Source organism: Tachypleus tridentatus, chromosome 13 (assembly GCF_004210375.1).
Source record: "Tachypleus tridentatus isolate NWPU-2018 chromosome 13, ASM421037v1, whole genome shotgun sequence".
In the NCBI taxonomy this organism is placed as follows: Eukaryota; Metazoa; Arthropoda; class Merostomata; order Xiphosura; family Limulidae; genus Tachypleus; species Tachypleus tridentatus.
In genome coordinates this window covers 114,378,126-114,405,998 of record NC_134837.1, presented here as the reverse complement: position 1 = coordinate 114,405,998, position 27,873 = coordinate 114,378,126, and the positions used below count along the sequence as shown (strand labels likewise).

Genomic DNA, 27,873 nt, shown 5'->3' with positions numbered 1-27,873 from the left:
TGATGTAAATGGAAAAGACTTATTTTTCCCTTCAAACTTTGTTTTGTGACCTGGGAGCATATAACGAAAACATGATGGGAGACTATGTTCGGGGGCTGATACGTGAAAGTGATTTACATTACAGTAACAAATCTTGAAAAACTACTCACTTCTAAACATTTTTGTTCATTTATGTATAACTTTAGTATAAATACATGTAAATCTTGATTCATATGTTGTTTTATTCAGCCTTTATGTAAATGAAAATGTGCAAATTTGCCCATTTTTACACAGAAAACAGGTTAATTTCTCAATTTCGTTATTTAGGTCACAAAAGCAAAGTTTGAAGGGAATGATGGCCATTTTCTGTACTTTTGCAACATAAGCATTTAAGAAATAACACGTGCTATCCAAGAACAAAATTTGTGTTACACAGTGTAATGAGCCAACTGAATAAAACCATACCTTCATTCTCCATTCTAATCTTCCACAATTTAAAAATTGAATTAATTTTCTCTGTTCATATGTCCCCAAAACTGTTTGTTTTCTAGTCATCAACTAGCTCAAAAAAGTACAACTTGTAGGTTTTTGCTGGTAGTCCACTAGTCCCAAAAATTAACAGTGTGCATTTATTATTAGTTGTCTATTAGTTCCCAAAAGTTAGTGTTTAATTTTAGCAATCAACTAGCTCACAAAAATCATGTTTTTCAATACTATGAGTAAATCTCAAACCTCTTCTAAATCCTCTTGGATTTCCTTGGAGAAACCACTTGCTGCTGTACTGAAGTCTAGAGAGTCTTCCCGTCTAAATAAAGATTACAAAACTTTGACAGATTGTTCATCAACACAATATGACATTTTTCTAAAACAAGAGATTTATGATTTTCAACATATACAACATGGCACGATTTGAACTATGCACACTTCAAAATACGTAATTAGTGATTTGAACAAAATAAAATTTTTCTTATTTTAAAGATTATTTTCATTAAAAAAAGAATCATACATGAAAAATGAATTATCTAGCAATTATGCATGTTTTCTGGGGCAACTAAGTAAAAAATAAAAAATGGCTACAGGAAAGTGTATGATATGTAAAGATATGTTATCTGTTCCAATAAATATATTAATGATGACTTTTGTACTATTTACATAGCAATATTTCCAAGATGTCAATGAACAAGACAAAAATATACTTACTTCACATCAGCAAAACATGGATAAAGCTCACTTTGAAAGTCAAACCGTTTCTTAAAAAACTCCCAAACACATGCCACATCTCGATCAAAATACCTGACAATAAAAATTTGCAAACTCAACAAAAGTAATAATCAAAATTAAAGTGGTATGTCTAAATGAATTTGATACACAGATCTTACTGTATTGATATCTTAAAATACTAAAATAAACATGTAAAACACAACACAAAAGTATCAGACTGTGTTAAATAAAGAAATAAAATCCATACAAATAAAAAAAGGTTCGTTGCTTATAAGTTGCATGGTTCTCAAACTGTTGTCTGTGAACCACAACAGCATATAACCAAATTACATATTATAATTTGTTTGTTTTTTACAAAAGAAGTAATAATGTTTGATTAAATGTAAATAACGTTTGATTGAAATTTCTTTAACTTGTTTAAGGCATTGCTGCTTTATACCCATAGAATCACCTCCTGCAGACAGAACTACTTGAATATAGGGGTCCATAACAAAGAAGTCTAGAACCACAGAACTAAGGGACAATAACAGTTTTCAATATGCTAGCTATATTGGTATTAAACTGTATCAGTGGGCTATGACCTAACATAAATATTTTGAAAGTTTACAAAAGTAAAAGAAATGCTGGGTTTTCTTAGATGCTTTCTCTAGACATTTCTATGAGTAGATGACACAAATCTCACAGTATGGTTAGAAGGATATGAAAGACCATGAAAACAATGTCACAACAAGCATCATTTTACAACACGTATGTAACAAAACCAGCAGGTCTCAGCTTCCTAAAATTAATCAAAAATTCTATGAAAGAACTGAATGACAAGAATAAGCATGCAAATGGTTAAAACTAGGCTTGATAAGGTTCGTTTTTATGTTATTCATTCATTTAACATGCCAATTCTCAGTGATTTCAAGAAAAATGTTCACAAATGAGGCACACTGGCTGGTAAGACTAAATATAATCACAGTTTCATTGAGAAAAGATATGCATAGAGCAGTGGAGGCATACTGGTCTGAACAGAAATCAGTATTAGTAAACAAAGTGACCTGGTACTATGAATGAAATATAATATAGGGATGTAGTTTTACAACCATTAGTTATACACTATATGCAGGTGTAAATGTTCAGAACTTTTCTATAAAGGATGATAATACATTATCACTATGCTTAACTGGAAAGCTTCTTCCTAACACAAAAGAGTACAAAGTGAATGGACTGGCCTGGGTTAGCTGATGTGACCACCTTGCACCTAAGTTAGCTGATGTAAACACCTTGCACCTGAGTTAGCTGATGTGACCACCTTGTGCCCAAGTTGGTTGATGTGACCACCTTGTGCCCGAGTTGGTTGATGTGACCACCTTGTGCCCGAGTTGGTTGATGTGACCACCTTGTGCCCGAGTTGGTTGATGTGACCACCTTGTGCCCGAGTTGGTTGATGTGACCACCTTGTGCCCGAGTTGGTTGATGTGACCACCTTGTGCCCGAGTTGGTTGATGTGACCACCTTGTGCCTGGGTTAGTTGATGTGACCACCATGTCACCACAAGTGTTGATCCCTTTCTATACTACATCATTTAATGTGATATATGTATCTTCCTGAAAGCAAACTTTCAGGAAGTGTTACAAGTTTTTATGCACAAAATGTCAGACTTTTTCAAATTAACTATTTTTTCCTATGTATATAGTCAGTGTTGCCTACTATGTTTGCAGTCTGAAAATTTTCAAATTTTATTTGCAAAACCTTTTCAAACCTCCCAAATAACTATCAAATACATTTTATACTAAAACTTTATATTTTCTCTACTGTAATTGACTCATTTGATTTAGCTAACCTTGGAACCACTTTAAAACAAAATGAAATAAATCTAAGTTACCATTTTTTTATAGAATGACTGCAGGTTACAACAGAATACTATAATTATTCAATATAAGCAGCTTCAGGCTCATAACATTTGTTTCTACTTTATTATTTCAATGCCATCTGAATCACGGTTAACAACCCTGCCATACAGATATATACATCTCTCTACTAATAACATGTGCAATGGGCATTCCATTACGACAATTGTCCAACTTTGTGATTTGTTTTTCAACTCTTAATTCATATAAAAAACACCCAAAATATCTAGCTTACATCATTCAAAAGCAATCCAATAAATCAGCAGTAACATTTGTTGACCCACAATTAACTTTACGATAACTTCTTAGGACTATGCACATCAAGACGGAGTACTGTGACATGTGAATTTAACAACCTAGAGAACACTCTGGGTGTTATAAAAAGCAGTGATCTCCAATTTCAAACAATTTTTTTTTCCACACAGAAAGTAGAGAAATTTTATTTGATACAAAAAAACAATTTTTATGGATTTTTTTCAAACTTTTTACATAAATAGATATTTACAACTTACAATTAGGCAGCAAAATTGGTCTAAACATAAGAAGCACGTATAAAGGTATTCAATAAAAACTGTTGGATTTTGACCAGAATTTCTGTGCATACCTATGCAAAAAGGAATGTGAGCTATTAGTATAAAAATTTTTACTACTGCTTCATCTAAAAGTAGAAGCAGACCAGTTTTATTTTTTCACCTTTTGAACTGAAGGTGGCTGAAATAATAACACTGGGGAACACTTTTTCAGTAACTTTGAGTTGCATTGGATATTTTAACTGATTCTGAAGGAGTTTTAGGAGCTGATTTCAAATCTGAAATTAGTTTTTCTCTACAAGCTCTAGTTTGTATGCAATTTGAGGTTAATGAAATTGTACAAATGTGAACTTGCGTAAACTATGTATAAGCATTTTCACGTCCATATATATAGATAGCTTCTAATATTTTGATCATTCTTCTTTTGTTTCAGATCAAACATGGCTTCCAAAAATAGATATACTTGCAGAAACAAGCCTGATGCCTTCTGCTACATATGTGGATGCTACACACTCAATCGTCAGAGACGTAACATATCCTCGTTCGTCAAGCGTGCCTACAAGGCATATTTTGAAGTTCATCTTGGTGATCAAGACAAGCAATGGGCTCCTCAGGTTGTGTGCCACAATTGTGAGGAAATGCTTCAAGACTGGACCAAAGGAAAACGCAATGGTCTGCCTTTTGGTGTTCCAATAATTTGGCGTGAACCCACCAACCATGTAACTGACTGTTATTTCTGCATGGTAAACACAACGGGTGTTGGGAAGAAAAACCAACATAAGATTACGTATCCAAACATTCCCTCAGCTATTCGGCCAGCTCCGCACTCTGAAGAAGTTCCTGTTCCAGTTTTCAAAGGCTTGCCTTCATTGGACGATAAAGACATTGGACATGATACAAGCAAACAAGACAGTTGTGACAGTGAATTGTCAGAAAAGTGTACACAATCGGAGAACTGTTCTTCAGATACTGAACCTTTCCCCGTCCCCAAGCCTCTTCCCCAGGCTGAACTGAATGATTTAGTGTGGGATTTAGGTCTTTCAAAGAAAGCAGCAGAGCTTTTGGCATCAAGATTACAAGGCAGAATTCTTGTTGATCACTCTGTTAAAGTATCATATTTCAGAAAGCGTGACCAGCTTTTTTGTGACCTTCTTTTCAGAAGACAGACAGTTTGTTTACTGCCATGACATCCAAGGGCTTCTCAAAGAACTGGGTGTACCTTACTATAGTCCTGCTGAATGGAGACTCTTTTTAGACAGTTCAAAACGCAGTCTAAAGTGTGTTCTTTTACATAATGGGAATGTTTATGGAGCAGTACCTGTCGGTCACTCAGTGCATTTTGCGGGAAGACTATGATGATATGAAAATGGTCATGGACTTATTAAAATATCATGAGCACAATTGGATCATTTGTGTAGACTTAAAGATGGTCAACTTTCTTCTTGGACAACAGAAAGGTTTCACCAAGTTTCCATGTTTCCTCTGTATGTGGGACAGCCAAGCACAGAGACAGACATTGGGTCCAGAAGGACTGGCCTATTCGTGACACCCTTGAAGCAGGCATGCCAAATATCATACAAGACCCAATTGTAAGCAGAGATAAGAGATAAGATCATCTTTCCTCCTCTTCACATTAAATTAGGTTTGATGAAGCAATTTGTCAAGGCACTGGAAACCGAAGGTGAATGTTTCCAACACATCATCACAGCTTTACCAGGGTTATCATTTGAGAAGATCAAAGCAGGCGTGTTTGATGGCCCACAGATTCGAACCCTAATTCGTGATGATCAGTTTGTTGCTAAGATAACCGCTTTAGAAAAGGCAGCATGGTTATCCTTTGTGGCAGTCGTTCAGAACTACCTTGGAAACAATAAGGCGGAGAACTACAGTGAACTTGTGAACAGAATACTCCTCGCTTTTCGTGATCTCGGGTGCAACATGAGCATAAAGCTTCATTTTTTGAACAGCCACCTTGATAAGTTCCCTGACAACCTGGGGCTGTGAGTGTGAACAAGGAGAACGATTCCACCAAGGCGTAAAGGTCATGGAAGAACGCTACCAAGGGCTGGGACAAAAGTATGATGGCTGACTACTGCTGGAGCATTAAACGAGATTGTACAGATGAAGTGTACAAATGCAAAAGTTACAAACGCAAATTCCTACCTGAATAAAATACACAAACAAATTGATAAGCTATTCCTATAATTTCCTATAATAACAAAAAATTAAAAAATAAATAAAAATGTCAAATTGCATAAAATCTATAGCTTGCAGACAAAAACCGACTTCAGATTTGAAATCAACACACTCAAATTGACTATAGAAAGGTCTTTTTTTAAATGCAACAAAATGAGTGTTCCCCAGTGTAATCAGTGATGTTGAGAAAACCCACTTGTAGAGAAATATAAAGGTGGCTGAGTTAGAGCAGCTAAACTACAGTATCAGAGCACATACAGATATACAAACATTGGTTAGGCCAAGTAAACTAGATTAGCAGTTTCAAGCTCAAGATTTTGAAAAAAAACTGTATAGGTGGATGGTTATTATTCATTGTCAACTTTTAAGCACAAATTTCCTAAGTTTAATGAAACTCTCTTAATTAAACAATTGTGATTTCATTAAGTTGCACACGCAGTCCTTTATTTCTACAGTGGTTTTGATTAGATTCATAAATAATGAAACTTTCAAATAGTGAAATGGAATAGTCCATATTGCTGTCAAATAGGTTAGTTATTTTGTAAATATTTGTATATATATCTGTGTACCACTTTCAAGTTATAGTGACAGTGTCATGCAAAATTCAAAAAATTAACAAAGCCACACTACTGGAAAGTGATGGAACATTCCAAATAGCCAAACTCTCTGTTGTTATGCACTCTTTTGGCAAACTCACCAGACAATGAGCTAATACTGGTACTAATGGGAAACCACATAGCATAGCATCCCAAAGGCTTAATGTGAAACAAAAAGTTACTCTTATACCATACTTTAGAGTAAATTTAATATCACACATGAAATAAAAATAATTTAAGCAGTCTGAAAATATGAAATGGTTTAACTTGTTTTTTTAAATGAAACATAAGTTCACAACAAGATAAAATGAGAATGTTTAGTACCAATTCATGTAACATCTATTTAATTCAGAAATTTTTCTGATAACTTTGACTATGGAGCATATTTTACAAAGAGCTATATAGGACTGATTCTTAAACACCATGTATTGTGGGCCAAGCTGGCTTTCTAGAAAAAAAAAGATAAGTTTGAGCCCTACTTTGTATACCTTAACCTCATATTTGATAGGTAACTGAGATAAATAAATTTTACAAAATCAAGCTTGAACAACAAGGAAGTAGAAAAGAGCAATCCAGAGAGTCAAACTTTAGTAAATTCCTTTGTAAGCCAATCAAAATTAAGATCACTCATGAAATGAATTAATGGCACCCTAATCTATTTATAAAAGCCAGCATGTGCCACATCACACTTGATTTCTCAAAACTTGGAGAGTTATAAATGCCAAAATGTATTTATTTATGTAGAATAATTTGATTACTATCTGCTCATCATGACTTAAGTGGTAGGATTGTAATGGGACAGTGAGGGGTAATGGTACCTCTTACAAGTACAATGAGTATTAGTATATGCCTAAAATAAAGATAGTGTGGAATCACCTAGCCTACAGTCAAAAGCACAAAATGTAGCCAAGTAAAAATATTAATTGAATTTTGAACTTAAATTTTTTCTAAATTATTTTCCATTACAATACAAATGCTTTTACTAAAAAAAAACTAACATTTTCACTCAATGGAGACTCTAAATTAAGAATGTCTATACATTACACTTACAACTTTCAGTACACATAATAAGAATGATATTAGGTTATACTTTTGTTGTTAAGCAACATGACATAAAAGGCATTGTTGGAACATAGTGTTACCAAAATCCACTGGCTTTTCTATATATGTTAGAAGCTGTTAATCTAATTATTATATGAATATGCCACAAATTCATTTCGTGAATGATCTCAATTGGCTTGCAAAGGAATTACCTTGACTGCACTTCTCTGAGTCTTGGTTTGTCAAGCATGATTTCTCAAAAATTATGTCTCAGTTACTTATCAAATGTAAGGTTAAGGTATACTATGAGGTGGGGAAGGTGGTACTTGTTCCATCATTTTTGATGGGCTATACACTAGTTCATAAAATAAGTATTAGTTCCAACAATGGCTTTTATGTCATGTCGCTTAGCAACAGAAGAATAAACGCATAAACAACAAGAACTGTATACACACACATTTAATACATGTACTGTTGTGGATAAATGTTTTGGGCAATGTCCTTCTTCATATTTCAAAAACTGAAGAGAAGATTCTTAACTGAAAACATTCTGAACCAAAGATATTGTCACAATACAAATTCCTTTGTTTCAAACGTTCGTAAGCATTGTGACATATGTTTAAATGTTACACTGCCATGAGACCTTTGATTTAGAATGTTTTCATTTATGTATTTACTGTTTGGTTACTGAAACCTGAAAAAGGGCATTGCCAAAATGTAGTATCCCCAACAGTATATGCATACATACACACATACATATCCGTAGTAAAGTCAATGTTATCTTTTGTGGTTTGATGTACAACATACTTCTTTTGAGTTCCTTCAACAACCACTATATACAATTTTCTACACAGTTTTATACCAACTAAGTTAGTCTGTGCACTGAAAGTATAAAATGAAATATATAAACCACAAAACTGGAAAACACATTTGTTAATTTCTTAATATAGTTGCCATAGAGTAAAGAGGCTTTTTTCCAAATTAAAAAGGCTTGTGATGTAACAGGAAATAGTTCAATTCAGAAACAATTTCAGCTTAAAATTAAAACTATATTTTTATTTTGATAAATTTTATGCACATGGCTCTTGAATAGGTGATCCCATGTTAAGTCTTTACTTTAGGCTTATTATATCAACACTGACTACACTTATAAGGTTTCACAGTACTACCCCTCTCATGGCCCCCTTGCAACCCCCTCCCTAAATTCATAAGAGGAAGACAGTAATTGACTATTCTAAATGGATAAATACATTCTGGACTTTTTAACTCCTCCTAATTTGAGAAATCCAGTGAGACAAAAAGATGATCAATGCTTTTCTGAAGGGTAGGATTAGTTTACTGTTTGTTGGCACCAGCCTATGTTGAAATTAGGTGAAAAAATAGTAGTAGTATTGTTTGAAAATAGAATGGTGACCTTGTGCCATAGCAATATTTCTTGTTATCTGTCTGTCCATCACAATTTTGAAATGGCTGATGATTGGAGATGATGTAAATAACTTCCATCAATGTTGGTCAAATTTCATACGTAGAAATCAAGAAATTCTCCCAAGGATCTTGTTTGATCCTTCTCAAGGTTACACAGAGAAACATATGAGTAGATATGCATAAAAGACATACAAAATTCACAGGTCATAGATCATTGCAGTCAGAGGGAACAAAAGCCAGAAATCTTATATAGCATCTGTTCTCTTTATGTGTAAATCTTTATAAAATATGAATAGATTAGTAAATAGATAGAGATGCCTGGAGTTTGTAATGTAACCAGAGATCAAATCCTGGAAATGTTTAAAATGCTTCTCTTCCTAAGGATTTTGTTTGATCCTTCTCAAAGTTAGATAAAAATAAGTTGAGAGAAATGCCTTTAAAGTTATGTACGATTTTCAGATTAAAAATTATCTGGGATCTGGAAGAGGCAAAACTCAGAATATTATTAAGGCCACAGGGCATTTAAGATGATTATTCTTTTCTTTTAATTTTCAAGCTGATGTACTATTACTTCATAAGTCTCATTGGTTGAAGTTAATAGTTGTCTACTAGATCAAATATAATCTGGAAAAAAAAAGGCCAGCTTTCCAAGCCCTAAGTGAAAAATTAATGTCATATTTAAAAAATTAACTTAGAAACTCATTTCTATTTTACTAACATTAATCTGTGCTGTAATCTTATGGTCTTGCAATGAATTTGTTTGGCCTTGGTACCCCTTGAAAATAAGAGAAAATCCAAGGTAAAATGGCTTTGCTCTAAAAATGACAAACTTCTTTGCCAGATCCTTAACGTTGTTTTTTCCTGTTGGTTGCTGGTGAAATTTAAGCCTACTCTATAACACCCTAAGTAACTATCAAACGTTTTTCTAAGGTAAGAAAACAACGTTTTATCTGTTATTTTCTCTACATTAACTGTATATACAAAAGTTAGACCTGAATAACCTTGTAACCATTATAAAAAAAATCAAGAAATAAATCATAATTATCAACTTTTCATTCTAGAATGACTGCAAACTGCAACAGGAAACCACAAATGTTTAATCTAAACAGCTCATATATCATAATAACATATATGTATTTATAATACTGTCATATACCACGTACTGAACATTGAGTCCATATTACATATTGAATAGCATAACTCTGGCCTTTGTAAAATAAAAATGTTTTAGTATTTGCACTAGTGAACCAATGTTTTGTAAAACATGGTAACATTTTCATTATATTACAAAAGATGACCTAGGAAGGTTGAAACATTGTTCTCTCCTTATCAATAAAAGAGTTAATATCCATACAAGTTGTTCTGAGACACATTTTTATTTCAAGTGGGTTTCTCATCATCAAGAATTTCCTATCACTATGAGAATTTTTCCAGCTTTTAAATGTGATAACAGCTGCTAAACATTCAGCATATATCTTCAATATGATTCCCATGGGAATAAAGGATGAACTGGAACCAAAATAGACAATCTTCTGTGCAGAAAATAGAAATATGTCACTTGTAGTATAAAACACCAGAGAACTATTGGGAATTTGTGAAAAATGAAAGGCAGGCATGACAAGTGGAACTGATTTCCTATTTTACTGTTCTGTAAACAAATAAAAGTAAAGGCTATAAAATATATTATAATGAGCAATTTACATTAAATTCCACAGTTCTGAGAGGGATGACAAATAAATCAGAGAAGAGGAAAAACCTGGAGAACAAATGTTGTGGTTTTCTATACTAGGAGAGATTGAGGATTGTTTTTTAATATCTTCGTATCAAATTAACGACTTAAAGTGTATATAATATTAAAATCTTGTTTATTAATTACACCTTGATTAAGTTTATTTGTATAAAATATCAAAATAATGTAATTAACTTTTGAATGTATTTCTCTAAACAGTAAACAAATGCACAGTGAAAAATAACGAGATAGTGTTAATTGTTTTAAACAGTGTCAAACATAGAGTTTGTTTCCACATACTGCTAAGATGAAAAATATGAAAACATTATTTGGTGAAATAAATTATTACGAAACATAACTCACCATTCAGCATTAGGATGCATTGTGGATACCATCTGAGGAAAGTCAATTAATGTAGCATGGTCCTTTTCATCCAGCATGATGTTAAACTCATTGAAATCTCCATGTATAAGCCCATGATTGGCTAATCGCACAAGCAAGTTCATTAAGTTGTCATATAAGACTGGAGGGTCAGCAACATGGTGGACTTGACATCTTTTTTATATATTAAACAAATGAAACAATTACATTTGCCTTTTCACCAGCTACAAATGTTTGACACATATAAAACTCAATAACAATAATTTTTTTGAGCAAAGAAAATAACTTTTCCAATTGTTTTAATTTATTTCAAGATTAGCTAATAAAACAAAGTCATATGGAGGGTCAATCATATTTCACTCTCTCATAGCATAAATTTCAAATCTTAAAAAATATTTTAATTTTCTATGTTCTAAGTTTGTAACATTAAATTTAATTGAGGTCTTCATGTGCTACATTTGTCTTGAGCCATTATATTTTTACAGACTAGCCACTCAACAAACTTATCTGTTGATTTATCCAATGGCTGCATCATATGCTAGATTAATTTCTGTAATTTAACTGTGAAAGTCTCAACAATGTCCTAGTACTTCTGATCCTGCTGACCACACATTTATTTTTTGGAAGTTATCCTGAAGAAAAGTTTCTACACATTCTTTAGTGTAATTGAAATTTCAGTTTATTATATATACAAACATCTAAGCATGCCCTCTACATTGTGACACTCAGTTACATGACCCCTTTCAAACATGTTACCTCTTTCTTTCTTTGTGAACCGGAGAATGACCGAAGAAAGTCAAAATGTTGTTCTCTCCTCTACGTAAAAACTTTTCTCAACCCAAACGAGCCATTTTTACAAATATAATTTCATTTTGTTTTAATTCAACAACAACAAAATTTCTGAATAAGGTCAAATTTAAACCACAAAACTTGATGTAAAGCTACTCTTCTGTTTATCAATATCAGCTTCCATCATATTTGCAAAAGGTCATGGACTTACAGTGACTGACAGATATGATTAAAAAGAAGACAGTGTGAACACCAGTCTTATTTTCGTAGTTTGTAGAAATGTAACCTGATGTTGACAAACTTTCTTGTCTATCTGGTCGTAGAGGGCAGAAAGTTTATTTCAATTTACAATTCCTCCTGATAGTATCCATACTCCACTTTTGCTTTCCTGTGCATTTTGTGAAGTTTAAATGTTTCATAACATGACAGAACTGTGAAATATAGCAAACTGTCAAGAACAACAACGTTCTTTATTACTGACTTTAGACCAGACATCACTTTATGGTGAGTACAAGTTGCTTGTTTCAGGGCATTACATTATGGTGAGTACCAAGTTGCTTGTTTCAGGGCATTACATTATGGTGAGTACCAAGTTGCTTGTTTCCAGACATTACTGTATGGTGAGTACCAAGTTGCTTGTTTCCAGACATTACTGTATGGTGAGTACCAAGTTGCTTGTTTCCAGACATTACTGTATGGTGAGTACCAAGTTGCTTGTTTCCAGACATTACTGTATGGTGAGTACCAAGTTGCTTGTTTCCAGACATCACTTTATGATGAGTACCAAGTTGCTTGTTTCCAGACATCACTTTATGATGAGTACCAAGTTGCTTGTTTCCAGACATCACTTTATGGTGAGTACCAAGTTGCTTGTTTCCAGACATCACTTTATGGTGAGTACCAAGTTGCTTGTTTCCAGACATCACTTTATGGTGAGTACCAAGTTGCTTGTTTCCAGACATCACTTTATGATGAGTACCAAGTTGCTTGTTTCCAGACATCACTTTATGGTCAGTACCAAGTTGCTTGTTTCCAGACATTACACTATGGTGAGTACCAAGTTGCTTGTTTCCAGACATCACTTTATGGTGAGTACCAAGTTGCTTGTTTCCAGACATTACATTATGGTGAGTACCAAGTTGCTTGTTTCCAGACATTACATTATGGTGAGTACCAAGTTGCTTGTTTCCAGACATCACTTTATGGTGAGTACCAAGTTGCTTGTTTCCAGACATTACATTATGGTGAGTACCAAGTTGCTTGTTTCAGGACATCACTTTATGGTGAGTACCAAGTTGCTTGTTTCAGGACATCACTTTATGGTGAGTACCAAGTTGCTTGTTTCAGGACATCACTTTATGGTGAGTACCAAGTTGCTTGTTTCCAGACATTACATTATGGTGAGTACCAAGTTGCTTGTTTCCAGACATTACATTATAGTGAGTACCAAGTTGCTTGTTTCCAGACATTACATTATGGTGAGTACCAAGTTGCTTGTTTCCAGACATTACATTATGGTGAGCACTAAGTTGCTTGTTTCAGGACATAACATTATGGTGAGTACCAAGTTGCTTGTTTCCAGACATTACATTATGGTGAGTACCAAGTTGCTTGTTTCCAGACATTACATTATGCTGAGTACCAAGTTGCTTGTTTCCAGACATTACATTATGGTGAGTACCAGGTTATTTGTTTCCAGACATTACTTTATGATCAATACCAAGTTGCTTGTTTCCAACCATCACTTTATGATCAGTACCAAATTGCTTGTTTCCAACCATCACTTTAAGATCAGTACCAAGTTGCTTGTTTCCAACCATCACTTTATGGTGAGTACCAAGTTGTTGTTTCTAGTCATTACACTATGGTGAGTACCAAGTTGCGTGTTTCCAGACATAACTTTATGGTCAGCATCAAGTTGCTTGTTTCAGAACATTACATTATGGTGAGTACCAAGTTGCTTGTTTTCAGACATCACTTTATGGTGAGTACAAAGTTGCTTGTTTCCAGACATCACGTTATGGTGAGTACAAAGTTGCTTGTTTCCAGACATCACTTTATGGTGAGTACCAAGTTGCTTGTTTCCAGACATCACTTTATGGTCAGTACCAAGTTGCTTGTTTCAGACATTACATTATGGTGAGTACCAAGTTGCTTGTTTCCAGACATCACATTATGGTGAGTACCAAGTTGCTTGTTTCCAGACATCACTTTATGGTGAGTACCAAGTTGCTTGTTTCCAGACATCACTTTATGGTGAGTACCAAGTTGCTTGTTTCCAGACATCACTTTATGGTGAGTACCAAGTTGCTTGTTTCCAGACATTACATTATGGTGAGTACCAAGTTGCTTGTTTCCAGACATCACTTTATGGTGAGTACCAAGTTGCTTGTTTCCAGACATTACTTTATGGTGAGTACCAAGTTGCTTGTTTCCAGACATAACTTTATGGTCAGCATCAAGTTGCTTGTTTCAGAACATTACATTATGGTGAGTACCAAGTTGCTTGTTTCCAGACATCACTTTATGGTGAGTACCAAGTTGCTTGTTTCCAGACATCACTTTATGGTGAGTACCAATTTGCTTGTTTCCAGACATCACTTTATGGTGAGTACCAAGTTGCTTGTTTCCAGACATCACTTTATGGTGAGTACCAAGTTGCTTGTTTCCAGACATTACAATATGGTCAGTATCAAGTTGCTTGTTTCCAGACATTACATTATGGTGAGTACCAAGTTGCTTGTTTCAGGACATCACTTTATGGTGAGTACCAAGTTACTTGTTTCCAAATATCATTTTACTGTGGCATAAGCGAGTTATTCTTTTAAATTTAAATTAATCCTCCATATACTTTAGAATGTTGGATGATAATCCAACATTAAATATGCATATTGGTTTATCAAATTTAGTATTATGTATAAGAGATGGAGTAATAAAAAATGTAGCTCCAAGTTTGTATTTTTATTTCTTTTGAAATGACTAACAATTTGGCCTCTTGTTTATTCACAGAACTATAACAAAAAATATTTCAATATCAAATAATGATTTCAGCCTAATATTAGTGAAACACTAGTATGATGTTAAACTTATACATTATTCAATTTAAAAAACTGTAATAAGTGTGGATAATCCTGTAAATAAGATTTAATTATAAAAATATAACTTTTATTTAATCAAAATACTTCTAAAATTAAGAGAGAACAAACATTAAAAAAAAACTAAAAAAATGCATGCACAGATTAATATAGTGAAAAAACAAGGATTGGGTCAATAAATACTTAAAATGGTTCACTTCATTTGTGAATAAAAATTTGCACAAATGTAGCAGCAGGTGAGACACTCCACGTAAGTCAAGAGAGGTGTTACATGTTCTACATGGTCTTCCTATATAATTTACATGTTACTTACTTCTGAAACAAGTGCAGAAGCATATCATACTTCATTATTGCAGCCCATTCAACATAAAGGGTTAATACTGATAAAACTATGAGTTGAACGACCATTTAAAACAATAAGTTCAGCTTCGTGTTCTCTGCTCAGCACACAACTGAAGCTACTGTGATAGTTCTGACATATTGTACAAGGTATATGCTGCTTGCGTTGGGTTGGAAAAGACTTGTAATGATGAAAGACTATGTACAATGAAATAGATGAAACATGAGCAGAGCATTCAACTTTCTTGCCATACAGGAACTGTGAAACTAACAGGTAAACATTGATGAATCAAGCCATCCCTTTTTAATAGAAGATGCCAAATGCCATGACTGAAGGTTAAACTACTGTTATGTTAAACTACAGTACACTACTGTTATGTTTTATTAAACCACAAAAAAATACATCTTATTGTCTAGAGTTCCACATGTCTGACTAGCAAATGCCAAAATATAAGAAAGTAATTATCTGAAAGCACCTGAAAACATAGGTGCTAATATTATGGGTGTTGTTGATCCTCAACTAACATTTACTAATGTCAATGCTGCTAAGCTCTCAAACTCGTGTAAAGTGTACACTCAACAACTACAATCGTGTGGAAAAATTGACACTAATGTCTAGAAGTCAAGCAAAAACTGTATGCAGGGCTACATTCAGGGATGCCAATGACATTTATGAAAAAAAGACAAAAAGGTATATAGCCAGGCGCCACAGCACGGCACAGCTGCGCCTGTCTTGGGGGTTCCGGGGCCATGACCCCGGGATATTTTAAAAAAATGGATGCTATTTGGTGTGATTTGGTGCAATCTGGGACATAATTTCTTTATGTTTTTTGATATTGCAATGTTGAAAAAGTACACAATATATATCATATAAAATAACAAAAGGAAATTAAAAGACTAAATCAAACTAATAAAAACTATAACTTTCATTTACAGTTTTTAGCAGATTGATTTATTCTTTTAATTTGCATTCATTTTTTAGAAGATATATCAAAATATCTAAAATTAACAAATAAAATAAAAAGTAAATAAATGAAATTTCAGATTGTTTATTTGCTATTTATTCAGTTTAATTTTTTTCTAAATCAAATTATATTAGTAATATGAGTTAATAAAGCCAAAGTAACTCAGTAAATATTTCAAATACAAATCATTTCATTATTATCCTTTTTGTCATCAATAACATCGTCATCATCAACTACTGGTATGCTGCCAATTAAATGTTTTACAGTCATTGCCAATAACTACTTCTCTGCTGCATATATTCCATACAATTTTCAAATCACATAAAATTACTCTTTTGACTAATCATGACTACCTACAGTTCAAATTGTTCATCTATGCAATCTTGTCATTATACTACTGGTACCTTAATGTCAGTGAATTTTCCATTCTTTCACAAATTGACAATACAAACTAAAACAGCATATGAAGGAAAGCTATGACATTGCTTAAAAATTCAACTACTGATATGGTTCAATATTAAACTACTGATATCAGTGATATGCCTCAGAAATTAAATTTTGTACAGTCACTGACACCAACAACTACTGCTCTGCTGCATGTATTCCATTAAAATTTCAAATTACTTAAAATTACTCCACATGACTACCTACAGTAAAACTTGTTCATCTATACAATCTTGTCAGTAAATTACTGGTACCTCAATATCAGTATATTTTTCATTCTTTCACAACACAAACTGAAACAGCAAATCAAGGAAAGCTTTGACATTGCTTCAAAATAAAATTAATGATATGCTTTAAAATAAACCACTGGCACTGTATGCTGCAGATAATAATAAAATGTTTTTCAGTCACTGATATCAACTTCTGCTCTACTGCATAAATTACAGTCAAATTTCAAATCACTTAATTTCCTTTAATCAATCTTGGCTACTTTCCTCTTTTTCGAGACAAGGGTTTCCAGTGCTCTCTTCCGAGCTTTTTTCTCTCCTTCTCTGAATGAGCAGCTCTCTGTGCCTCTGCAGCTTTCTGGACTTTTTTCTTTAGCCAAGGTGGCTGGGCCAGATTTCACAGAACCATAGGCCTCAAGCCTTTCTGCCCTTTTCTTCTGATTCTCCCTCAGCTTCGAGGTATACTTTGAAGCTGCTGATCTAATGTCCTTACACATTCTCTTGTCTACAGGATCAAAATGAACATCTTTCCTTTTAAACATTTCAATCAATGTTGTTTCTTTGGAGCGTAGAGAATATTTTATCGTCTGGTATGCACAAGATACCAGACCACAAGACCTGCAATGAGACTGCCTCCAAGATGGCGGTCAGATTTTTTTTCTGCAATAAACATTGAAAAAATACGATTTCTCCTCAAAAACCACCTACCCGGCCCCCAAATCGCTCATATTTTCTCCTCGAATTTACACAAATCTCGTGGGTGATCGTTGGCCGTTTGTAAACCGGGGAAATCCGCGTTTCAGTGGAAAAATGGCACGCATGTACATTATCCTGTGAGAATAGTTTCTAATTTTTAAATCTCTCTTGTATTCTTACTTAATTAAATGCATTGAAAATGATGGTGTTTTTTGTATAAGCCTTCCCTTTTTCTCTTATGTGTTGATCAGTGCTGCCCAGAATACAATGCAATGTGCAAACAGACTTTACAAAAATTTCACTGTGAGGGACTTGTATGTTACACATGACTGTATTCAATATTCACTGTACTCCTTTAATTCACAGAGTCCAAAATTCATTAGATCTTGGTCACCATCATGAAGGGGTTTTCCTCCTGGTTGCAGAATGATGAAGAAAGCTTCTTTTTGGAAACTATTTCTTAAGATATACTACATACCATGACCTCACACTTCATGGAATGGAAGCCTCCTTGTTATTACTATCACGATACTGTGCCATCAACATCAAGGACACTTACATCTTATCAACAACCATTAACAGCTTTGTATGATTTCAAATTAAAGATTTCCTCAAAATCTTTGTAACTACAAAACTGTAGTACAAAAGATTTACCTCTGGAATATCGAATGTATGTTAATATGGAACAACTCATATAATGTCTTTAACCTTACCAACACTGCCTCGGCATATCGGATCAAACATGTGACCATTTGTACTTGTTACAGGTTACATCACTAGTAACTTCTAATATATTAAGTATATCTTGATAAAATCTTGATAATATTTGTTATTAATATTTGTTCCTGAAGTTGTCGATTCATTTTTTAACTAGTATGAGAACAAAGTGGTTTTAATTTGAGATTAAACATACTTTTCTTTGTCTCAAGAATCTCGTATTTCACTTGTATAACTTCTATAGCCTCTTAAATGAATATATAACTTTTTTCACTAAAACTTTATATTTTATCTGTTATTACATTACTTGAATCTTCAGCCTGTAGAAAACTCAAATATAATTAAAAGAAAAATTGCAAAATCAGAAATATAATGAGCAGCTGCGTCGTCTTTCCTTCATTATTAATCACAAAGTTTCAAAGTTCATACCCTGAGAGTTTCAAATGTTAAACTTATCACATAAATTTTTTATTTTTATTTTACTTTCAACATCTAAAGTTAACCCCACTGTAAATAAAACTGAAATTACTAGCTGTCTCACGTTTTAGCTCTTCGCATACACCATAGTATGACAACCTGGAGAGCAAGAACACACATGCAAAACAGAAAAGTGTCGTTCATACATGCCCTTGCCCCAAGAACACAATATTGGACTAAGCAGCTTATGTTTCCTACAATACTTATAAAACAAATTTCCAAAGGTAATAAAATTGCAATACAAATGTGTGAAAACATTTATTATGTGGTTTAAAGTTACACTGGTCCAATAAACATTGTAGGTTCTGAGCCTCACCAATCCATTGCTATCACAGGTGTTTCAGTACTACTACTCGTGTATATAATGTTTGTGGAATTTCACAGAACATGTTTATGAAAGTGTTATTTGGGCACATACTTATGAAGTTTACTAATTTAGAAAGTAAATGAGAAATATATTGAAAAACATTAATTTTGAGTATGCACCCGTGTGAAGAAATTCTGCACTCGGGCATATGTACTATCCTAAGCCTTGTTTAGACTTGTAGGTGGGATGTGTAGATAATTTTTGTAGGCTACAAATATTAACTTTTGAAAACTAAAAAAATCCATCAAATTACAGTATTAGTATACACTAAGTTCTTATAATTTACTGGGGTCTCTAAGTATATGTGGGTGGAAATCTAATTCCAATTCAGAACAATGACTTATTGATCACACATTTACAATTTCAGCAACATTCTTTCTTTTGCCTTCAAGTTACTTTTCAACAACTGTCAGAATTACAAAGAAGGGAAAATTTTCTTTCTGTTGGTTATAAACTTGAGCTAAGTAGTAGGTGGTACTACTTGAGAATTTTCAAATGATTAGTTTGAAGGGCAAAGCCACTAGTAGATATGCTATATATATTGATATCTCAGCAAATCATAGAGATAGGACGTTCTTATTTAATATTTAGCTTGTCTATATCTCAAATTCAAGTTTCTATTCATTAGCTACTTGTATATGTTGTATGGTGGACGTAATAAAATAGAAACTGAGCAACAAGACAACTGGACGTGCTATATGACAAACAAAAATGATACATAACTTTTTCTTTACATTTCCTTTCAAATTAAGAAATTAAAACATATATAATTTTAAAAATTAAATTATAAACTACATTTGATGCCAATCTCACTGATATAAGTAGTAAAAATGTTATTTGATAAATAATTTGCAAATAACGCACCAAACGGCATGACACGTGCACTTTAACCAACAGGGTAAAAGTGTTATAAAGCATTCTGGTTCTAAGTTAACATTCAGAATATGCTGGTGTCTGTAAGAACCTAAGATTGTCACAGTCTACAGAGACAGAACTGTCAAAATGTAAGCCCTGCACCCATGGCTCTTTCACAATGAAATAATAACAAGTCTCTTGAACTGAACTATGCTGCATTAGATATCATAGACAGTTCATGTGCACCATGTGACTTTTCTCTTTCCTAAATACTTACCTCTTGCAACATTTGCACCGGTTGAATTGAGCACTTAGAAACATTTCCATGGTTGCAGAAGAATGAAGAAAGTTTCTTTTAATTTAGAGATACTTTCACTAGTGTTTTTTACCATACATTTTCTTAATGATTTCCCATCATTTATTTTTCATGATGTCAATAAAAACCTTTCATAATTGTTATCACCTTACCAGTGTAGGAGAAACCAATATTCTCATAATATAATTGTGCCAGAGTTTATACAAGGATTTCTCTTGTGAGAACATCAACTTTCTAGTTTAATTTTACCTTTGGACAGCCTGGCATGTACATCCAGGTGTGTTTTCTGCCATTCATTTGAAAACAAACCACAATGGATTTTATGCAATACTTACTTCCACAAGGATGTCCAAACACTCTAATTTGCAAATACTATCATATTGTTTCTCTTATTATTCCATAAAAATATTTGTTATAGGGTGGATTTCTTCTGTCGTACTGAAACATTTTATGATGCAATAGGCCATTTTAGGATCTTTATACACCCACTCCTTTATAAAGACTTTTAAAATAGCAAGTTATTAATCTAATAAAAACAACTCACAATGGATATCCTTTAACCATTTCCATTACAACACAGTGTCGGTTGAAGTCAACTGGTTTTGGTACTGGAAAATCTCTCTCATGCAATGCCTACAAAACAAATTACTTTCCATAGATCAAATACTAATAATACTGCTGGCAGTAAGATTCATCTTTCATTAATAAAATGAATATTTAATTTGCAGTTAGTATAACTCTGAATGATAATTTCACCACAATGTTACATTTTTAGCACCCATGTACATGCACTTTAGTTACTATCAAATAATTTATTGATATTACAGTTTACAAACATTCAACATTAAGCTTCGATAAACATAAAATGAATTATCACTTACCTTCATAAATGCGAACTCTTTTACTGCTGCTAACCGTGATAGGTAAATCCATGATGCACTATGCCTGTGTCCGTGATAGTCTCGTTTCTCTTTCAACTTGCGGAACGATGTTCTACCTAATCTGTTTGTGGAATGTGAAAAAAAAACTTTTCAAACTTATTTTTAAGTTTTGTTCCTATACATGTGTGACACCATTAAATTTAAAATACAGGATGATGCAAAAATCAAAATCATTTTTATGTTTCATCAATTATTCTTTTTTTTTGTTGTTAAAAAACTATTTGGGTTATCATTAGATTAATTTGCAAGAATATATGAAAAAGATTCCATTGTGATATTTAAATTAATTATGAAATCTCCAATCAAGTATTAACACCTCTAAACATTGAACATTTTTCTCAACAAGTCATTAATATTTTGCTCATGTAGGTTCAACATGGTATTTATGGTTACCCTTGATTACAGTTGATTAGCATAATCAGATGATACCGGTTCTCCACAAAACGTTTCACTCTTGAGAAACCCAAACATAACTGTGCTGTTTTGACAACACAAACCTCATAAATCTTCCATATATAATTTATCCATTTGTGTGCTCAATAGATGTTACTAACATCACTTGATCTTCTTACTTCACCCAATGAAAATACTTAACTAATTTGAAAAAAAATTCAAAGAATCATGTCATATGATGTACGTTTTCTATCAATTTTGGCAAGAAATGACTTTTCACCTTAAGTTTTAATGTTTTTTGTTCCTGCAATCAGAAAGTTACATTTTATATATCTGGTCAGTTTCAACTCAACTGATATTCATCACCATATATCTTTTAATATTTTATTCTCCTAACTCTCCTAATTGTTACATTTTATATATCTGGTCAGTTTCAACTCAACTGATATTCATCACCATATATCTTTTGATATTTTATTCTCCTAACTGAAAGTTACATTTTATATATCTGGTCAGTTTCAACTCAACTGATATTCATCATCATATTTCTTTTGATATTTTATTCTCCTAATTGAATGTTACATTTTATATATCTGGTCAGTTTCAACTCAACTGATATTCATCACCATATTTCTTTTGATATTTTATTCTCCTAATTGAAAGTTACATTTTATATATCTGGTCAGTTTCAACTCAACTGATATTCATCACCATATATCTTTTGATATTTTATTCTCCTAATTGAAAGTTACATTTTATACATCTGGTCAGTTTCATCTCAACTGATATTCATCATCATATTTCTTTTGATATTTTATTCTCCTAATTGAATGTTACATTTTATATATCTGGTCAGTTTCACCTCAACTGATATTCATCACCATATATCTTTTACATCTGGTCAGTTTCAACTCAACTGATATTTTATTCTCCTAATTGAATGTTACATTTTATATATCTGGTCAGTTTCAACTCAACTGATATTCATCACCATATTTCTTTTGATATTTTATTCTCCTAATTGCAGTAGCCATCACTTCAGGCTAGAAATTATAAAGAAACAAAACACTAAAAATAACAAAGCTTTTTCATAACTTTGGACCTCACCTTTCAATGTTCCACAACCATTTACCTTTGTAAGACTAGGTAATAATATGTTTGCTTGCAGATTTGAACAGTTAAAGAATATTAGTATTGCCCAACTCCCTACAAAGCAGGACTCAAACAATAAGCAATAAGAGAGAAAAGGATTCCTGAAAAGTAAAAATAAGAAAAAAGAAAATACCCAATCAAAGTCTCACTGAATTCCAATATTCTAACATGGGTGCATGCAAAAGATGATAACCCGAAGAGGAAGAAAACCTCAATACAATGCAAATAGTTAAAAATGGATATATCATTGGTATTCCAAAGGATTTTGAAGATGAAATGGCAATGAAAAAGTAAGATGTCAAACTAGGTGAGAAGACACACAGAACAAAGTACAGGAGGAAGACAGAAAGAAGCCAATCCAATGAAGAACAAAAGAGAAGAAGGATTGTTGCCAAGGAAGAAAGAGGCAGGAACAAACACTTCAGAAGGAAGTTGTGCAGACAATATAACAGACAAACATGTAAAGGACATTAACACGGGTGTCCAGATGAGGATGAAGGTGTGAAACAGAAAGGAGAAATGGATAAACAGAGGAGTTATCTTCACAAGCTGCCAAAGTGTTAGAGAGGAAAAACAATCCTAAAAAGGAAAAGATATGTAGAAGAATGAAGAGGATACGAAACATCAATAACAAGTAAACAGACCATTGATAGTCACAGATGAATAGAAGGAGGATGCAAGACGTAAGCAAAGGCGAAACAAGAAACGCTGGGATAGTGGTTCAAACAGACAAAGTAAGGCAGTGCAGGACTATGTTAATATCCCCATCTAACAAGGCAGCCTGCCATGTCAGATGACAAATCTGGAAAGAACACATCCACATGTAAAGTGTAAGGGAGGTAAATATCTGTGGGACTAGGAAAGTCCAAAGGTGTGGATCAGGACTGCCCTTGATCCAGAACTTGGAAGAAATCTGTATGACAAAAAAAAAAAGTTGGTTGATCAGGAAAAGTTCCAGGACCCAGAAATCAATGATGAAAAAATACCATTTGCACTGAAAAACTTCCATATAGAAAGGATGAATAAAACAAGCCACAAAAAAGGCTAACCATCAGAAGTTAGATCACCTCGCTAATGACCAGAGAAAATATATGCATAAAGATGGAAGACAGGATGGTCTGGAAAAAACATCAATGATTAAGGGTGACAAAAAAGGGACAGAGTTAGAGGAAAAGGAAATGGAAGAGGAAGTTGGAGCTGGAGGAACTGCAGAAACTACAGCTGAGACACAGCCATATCAGCCAACCTGAGCATCATGAGATATCTTGCACTCTTACTGGTAAAATGTTGATACATGATAATTTCCATAACAGATACACTGCAATCAGTCCTAGGGGAGATAGAAAGCTTGTGGCATGCATAAAATGTTTTGCATATAGAGGGCAGCACTGAATGAGAATAGCTATTTATTTGAATAGAGGTAATGTAACATATTGGAAACAAAGAAATACGGACCCATTTGAAGACCTGCAACAAGCTGTACCCTAACCATACAGTGTAAAATGTGGCATTTTGTAACATTTTGGTATAATAAAAAAGGATCTCCATCAGAAAAAGTGAAATAAGCCCTGTGTACATAAGTTGCTTCCATGACATATTTGTTCCATAGCAGGAGAATGAAACAGAACTTAATGCTATTCTATAAGACATACAGATCAAGTCATTAGGTGTGGCATCTATGGGTTTCTGTGGTATCATTCTTGTATGCTAGCTTGATTATGAAAACCAGCAAAGAGGTGGTAGAATGTTTTAGATATGACAACCTTACAAGATATCTCCTGGTAATGTAAGCTATGCTTCAGTGCTATTTTCAAGATGCATAGCTGTCATATAGATGATGAGTGAATATGCAACATGAACTGCAATGATGTAGTGAGGCTTCACAAGAATTTTGATACAACTTACTAGATCTTGTACGTAATCGGTATAAAAGACATTGAAGAAACAATTCACGTATACTTCTAACTTTATTCAATCTTCCAACACACTTGTCATCTTTATGACTTTAAGGATATCGAATATAGTAAATATTAATAACTGGAAATAACCCAATTTAAAACCAAAACTGCTTAAGGTTTATAACATTAAGTGAACAAAATTGCAATATTCCTGATACAAATGTAAATATTCTTGCCTATGAATTTTCAGTACCATCTCTCTCCCATCTTCATCAGCAACAATGTATATATCTGTAATCATAAGTACAAAGAAAAGGAAAGAATGAAACTATAGTATTACATACATAAATAACAATAATACCAAACAAATCTATCAAAATAAAACAAAGAATTTTAGTTTTATCAGTAAATTTCCATGTAAAATTACAATAATATTTTATAATTACTATGTTAATTGTACAAATTTAACCATGTCATGTAAATAATTTTAACTGTTTAACCTGTTCAGTGCTGTAGACAAAATAACTCGTCCAAGCCGATCAGTAACACAGTGCCATGGATGAGTTAATTCATTCTCAATAATACCTAACTTCAATGCTAGATGTCAGCACCATACATGCATTTGACCTACTTACAAATTGTTTCACTTTCGATCCAAAATGGTGTCACAAAAAAGATACAAAAAGAATAAGCATTGGAGTTGTATTTTAAACTTGGTTCAGAGTTTGAAGATAGCAATGGTGATTCAGAAGATTTGGATTTTGAAGATTCTTTGAAAAATACGGAAATACAAGGCTCAGATGTTAGTGAAGATGATGATAACTGGCCATCAACCAGCACTGGTAAATGGGCAATAACACTGGGGAGTAAACGTAAAATTGCAAGTCGTGGTAGCAACAGTTTCAAGAAAAAGTGCCCAAATGACAATGATTGGAATGCTGAATCCTTTGCTGCTCCAGTTATAAACCCCTTCTCAGGAAATCATGGTGTCCAGTATGACGATTTGAGCCAAGATTCAAAGCCCTTTCATTGTCTTCAAAAGTTCTTCCATCCCACAATTGTCAATCATATTGTAACAGAGACCAATAAATATGCAGAAACTATGATGGCCCACGCTGATTTGAAGGAACATTCTAGAGTAAAATCATGGAAGCCAACTAATGAGAAGGAAATTTATGAATTTATAGATCTGATAATGATAATGGACATAGAAAGAAAATCAACTATTTCCATGTACTTCAGTACAGACCCTTTGCTTGCCACACTCATTTTTGGTCAGTGCATGTCAAAAAACCAGTTTCTTTTGTTACTATTGATGCTACACTTTGCTGACAATACCCAGGAAAATACTGTTGACCAACAACAGCACAAGATACAGCCCATTACTGACCATTTATTGGAAAAATTTAGAACCTCATATGTACCAAACAAACATATTTGTATTGACGAATCTTTGATACTATGGAAGGGTCGACTGGGATTTCGACAGTACATTCCATCTAAAAGGGTTAGGTTTGGACTCAACAGTTATGAGCTGTGTGAAAGCGTAACAGGCTATGTTTGGGACTTTTTCATCTACACTGGTGCTTCTACACAGTACAGCACTAAAGAGGGCAGACACGGCAAACATGTTGAATGCACATTGATGGATCATTGTTTGGACAAAATTATAAGTTCTATTTGAATCATTTTTTTTTACAAGTCCCACTTTAGCAAAGTCATTGCTTGATCATGATACCTGTTTGTGTGGGACAGCAATGAAAAATCAAAATGGGATGCCAAAATGTTTCACAAGTATCCAATGGGGAGAAATGGAAGTGGCACAAAAAGAGAGCATTGGTGTTTTTCACTGGAAGGATAAGAGGGACATTTTCATGTTGAGTACAGTACATGACAATACCATGCAAAACACTGGAAAGATCAACCATGCTACTGGTGCAGCTATTGTTAAACCAAAATGTGTCATTGATTATAATCATTATATGTGAGGGGTTGACTTATATGACAGTGTGTTGCATGCTTATCCAAGTATGAGCAAGACTGTCAAGTGATACAAAAAAGTATTTTTTCACATGATGGATATAGCAGTGTACAATACTTTGGTAGTTTACAAATCACTGGGAAACAACCTGTCTCTCCTGGAGTTTAGACTCGGTGTCATCTGTACCCTGATTGAAGATTACTACAACTAGCACCCAAAATCCACTGGAGACCAGCCTTCCTTGGAAAACCCCCTCCACCTCACAGAATGTCATTTCCCAACACTTATTCCCCAAACAGAAAAGAAAACGTACCCCACTAGAAAGTGTAAAGAGTGCTCTGACAAATCCATGAGGAGAGAAAGCAGATATGAATGTACTGATTGCAAAGTGGCTCTTTGTGTTGACCCCTGCTTCAAAATATTTCACACAAAAATGAATTATTAAATGTGTCATGTATTTCAATAGCCAAAAATAACATTTTGTGCATTATTGTTTCATGTTTTGTACATATTTCTTCATTTTGTGTATGACTATAAGTTTGGCTTAGAGAAAAAATAGTATTTGTTGCTTATTTCCTTTGTTTTAAAAATTACTCAATTTTGCTGAAAATAACCCGGCATAGGAGCTGCCGCAGCAACTGAAATACTTGGCAGTCAACAGGTTAATGAATAAAAATATAAGCAAACAAACAAAGAATAAAATATCTATAACTTAAGTTTATATTCTCTGAATTAAATAAAATCACCATACAGACTTCCATGCAGTAATATAAGGTGATTATAGAACAAAAACACAGGAAGGAAATGTTGAGTTATAAAATGCTATTGAATTTTCAAATGTTATTCAAATACTATTTAGTAATAAATATTATAAATAACATCTATATTAATGTACACTTAAATTATGCAATTATATATATACATACACACACACACTGCTGGCCAAAATCTTTAGGCCAATGAACAAAATAAAAATATGCATTTTGCATTCATAGACTCAACCATTTATTTCAGTAGAGCTTTGAAAGATGAAAATAAGAAAAAGGAAAATAAAAATAAAAAACTTTTTAGCATTTGATATGGAAAATGTGAACACTATGAAATTACCCTAAATACCAGCTGGTCAAAAGTGTAAGACCATACTGAAATGAAGCGTTAATCGGTAAACACGTAACGAAATTTAGTCATTAGTGTTCAAGCATTAGCGTTGTCAACATTTCCCACTGAC

General features: G+C 33.4%; 1 protein-coding gene across 5 annotated transcripts in view; it reads right to left on the bottom strand.

Moving 5' to 3' along the window:
- LOC143240783 (serine/threonine-protein kinase RIO2-like) overlaps positions 1-27,873 on the bottom strand; it is a 44,219-nt gene that overhangs the window by 2,988 nt on the left and 13,358 nt on the right. For all 5 annotated transcript variants that reach the window (XM_076483833.1, XM_076483830.1, XM_076483834.1 and 2 more), the window contains 6 exons: positions 24,901-24,955; positions 21,162-21,282; positions 20,825-20,913; positions 10,976-11,167; positions 1,180-1,272; positions 712-784 (listed from right to left, as the gene is read on the bottom strand). In XM_076483833.1, the coding sequence (XP_076339948.1) occupies positions 712-784; positions 1,180-1,272; positions 10,976-11,167; positions 20,825-20,913; positions 21,162-21,282; positions 24,901-24,955 (623 nt within the window). The remainder of the gene's footprint in view (positions 1-711; positions 785-1,179; positions 1,273-10,975; positions 11,168-20,824; positions 20,914-21,161; positions 21,283-24,900; positions 24,956-27,873) is intronic.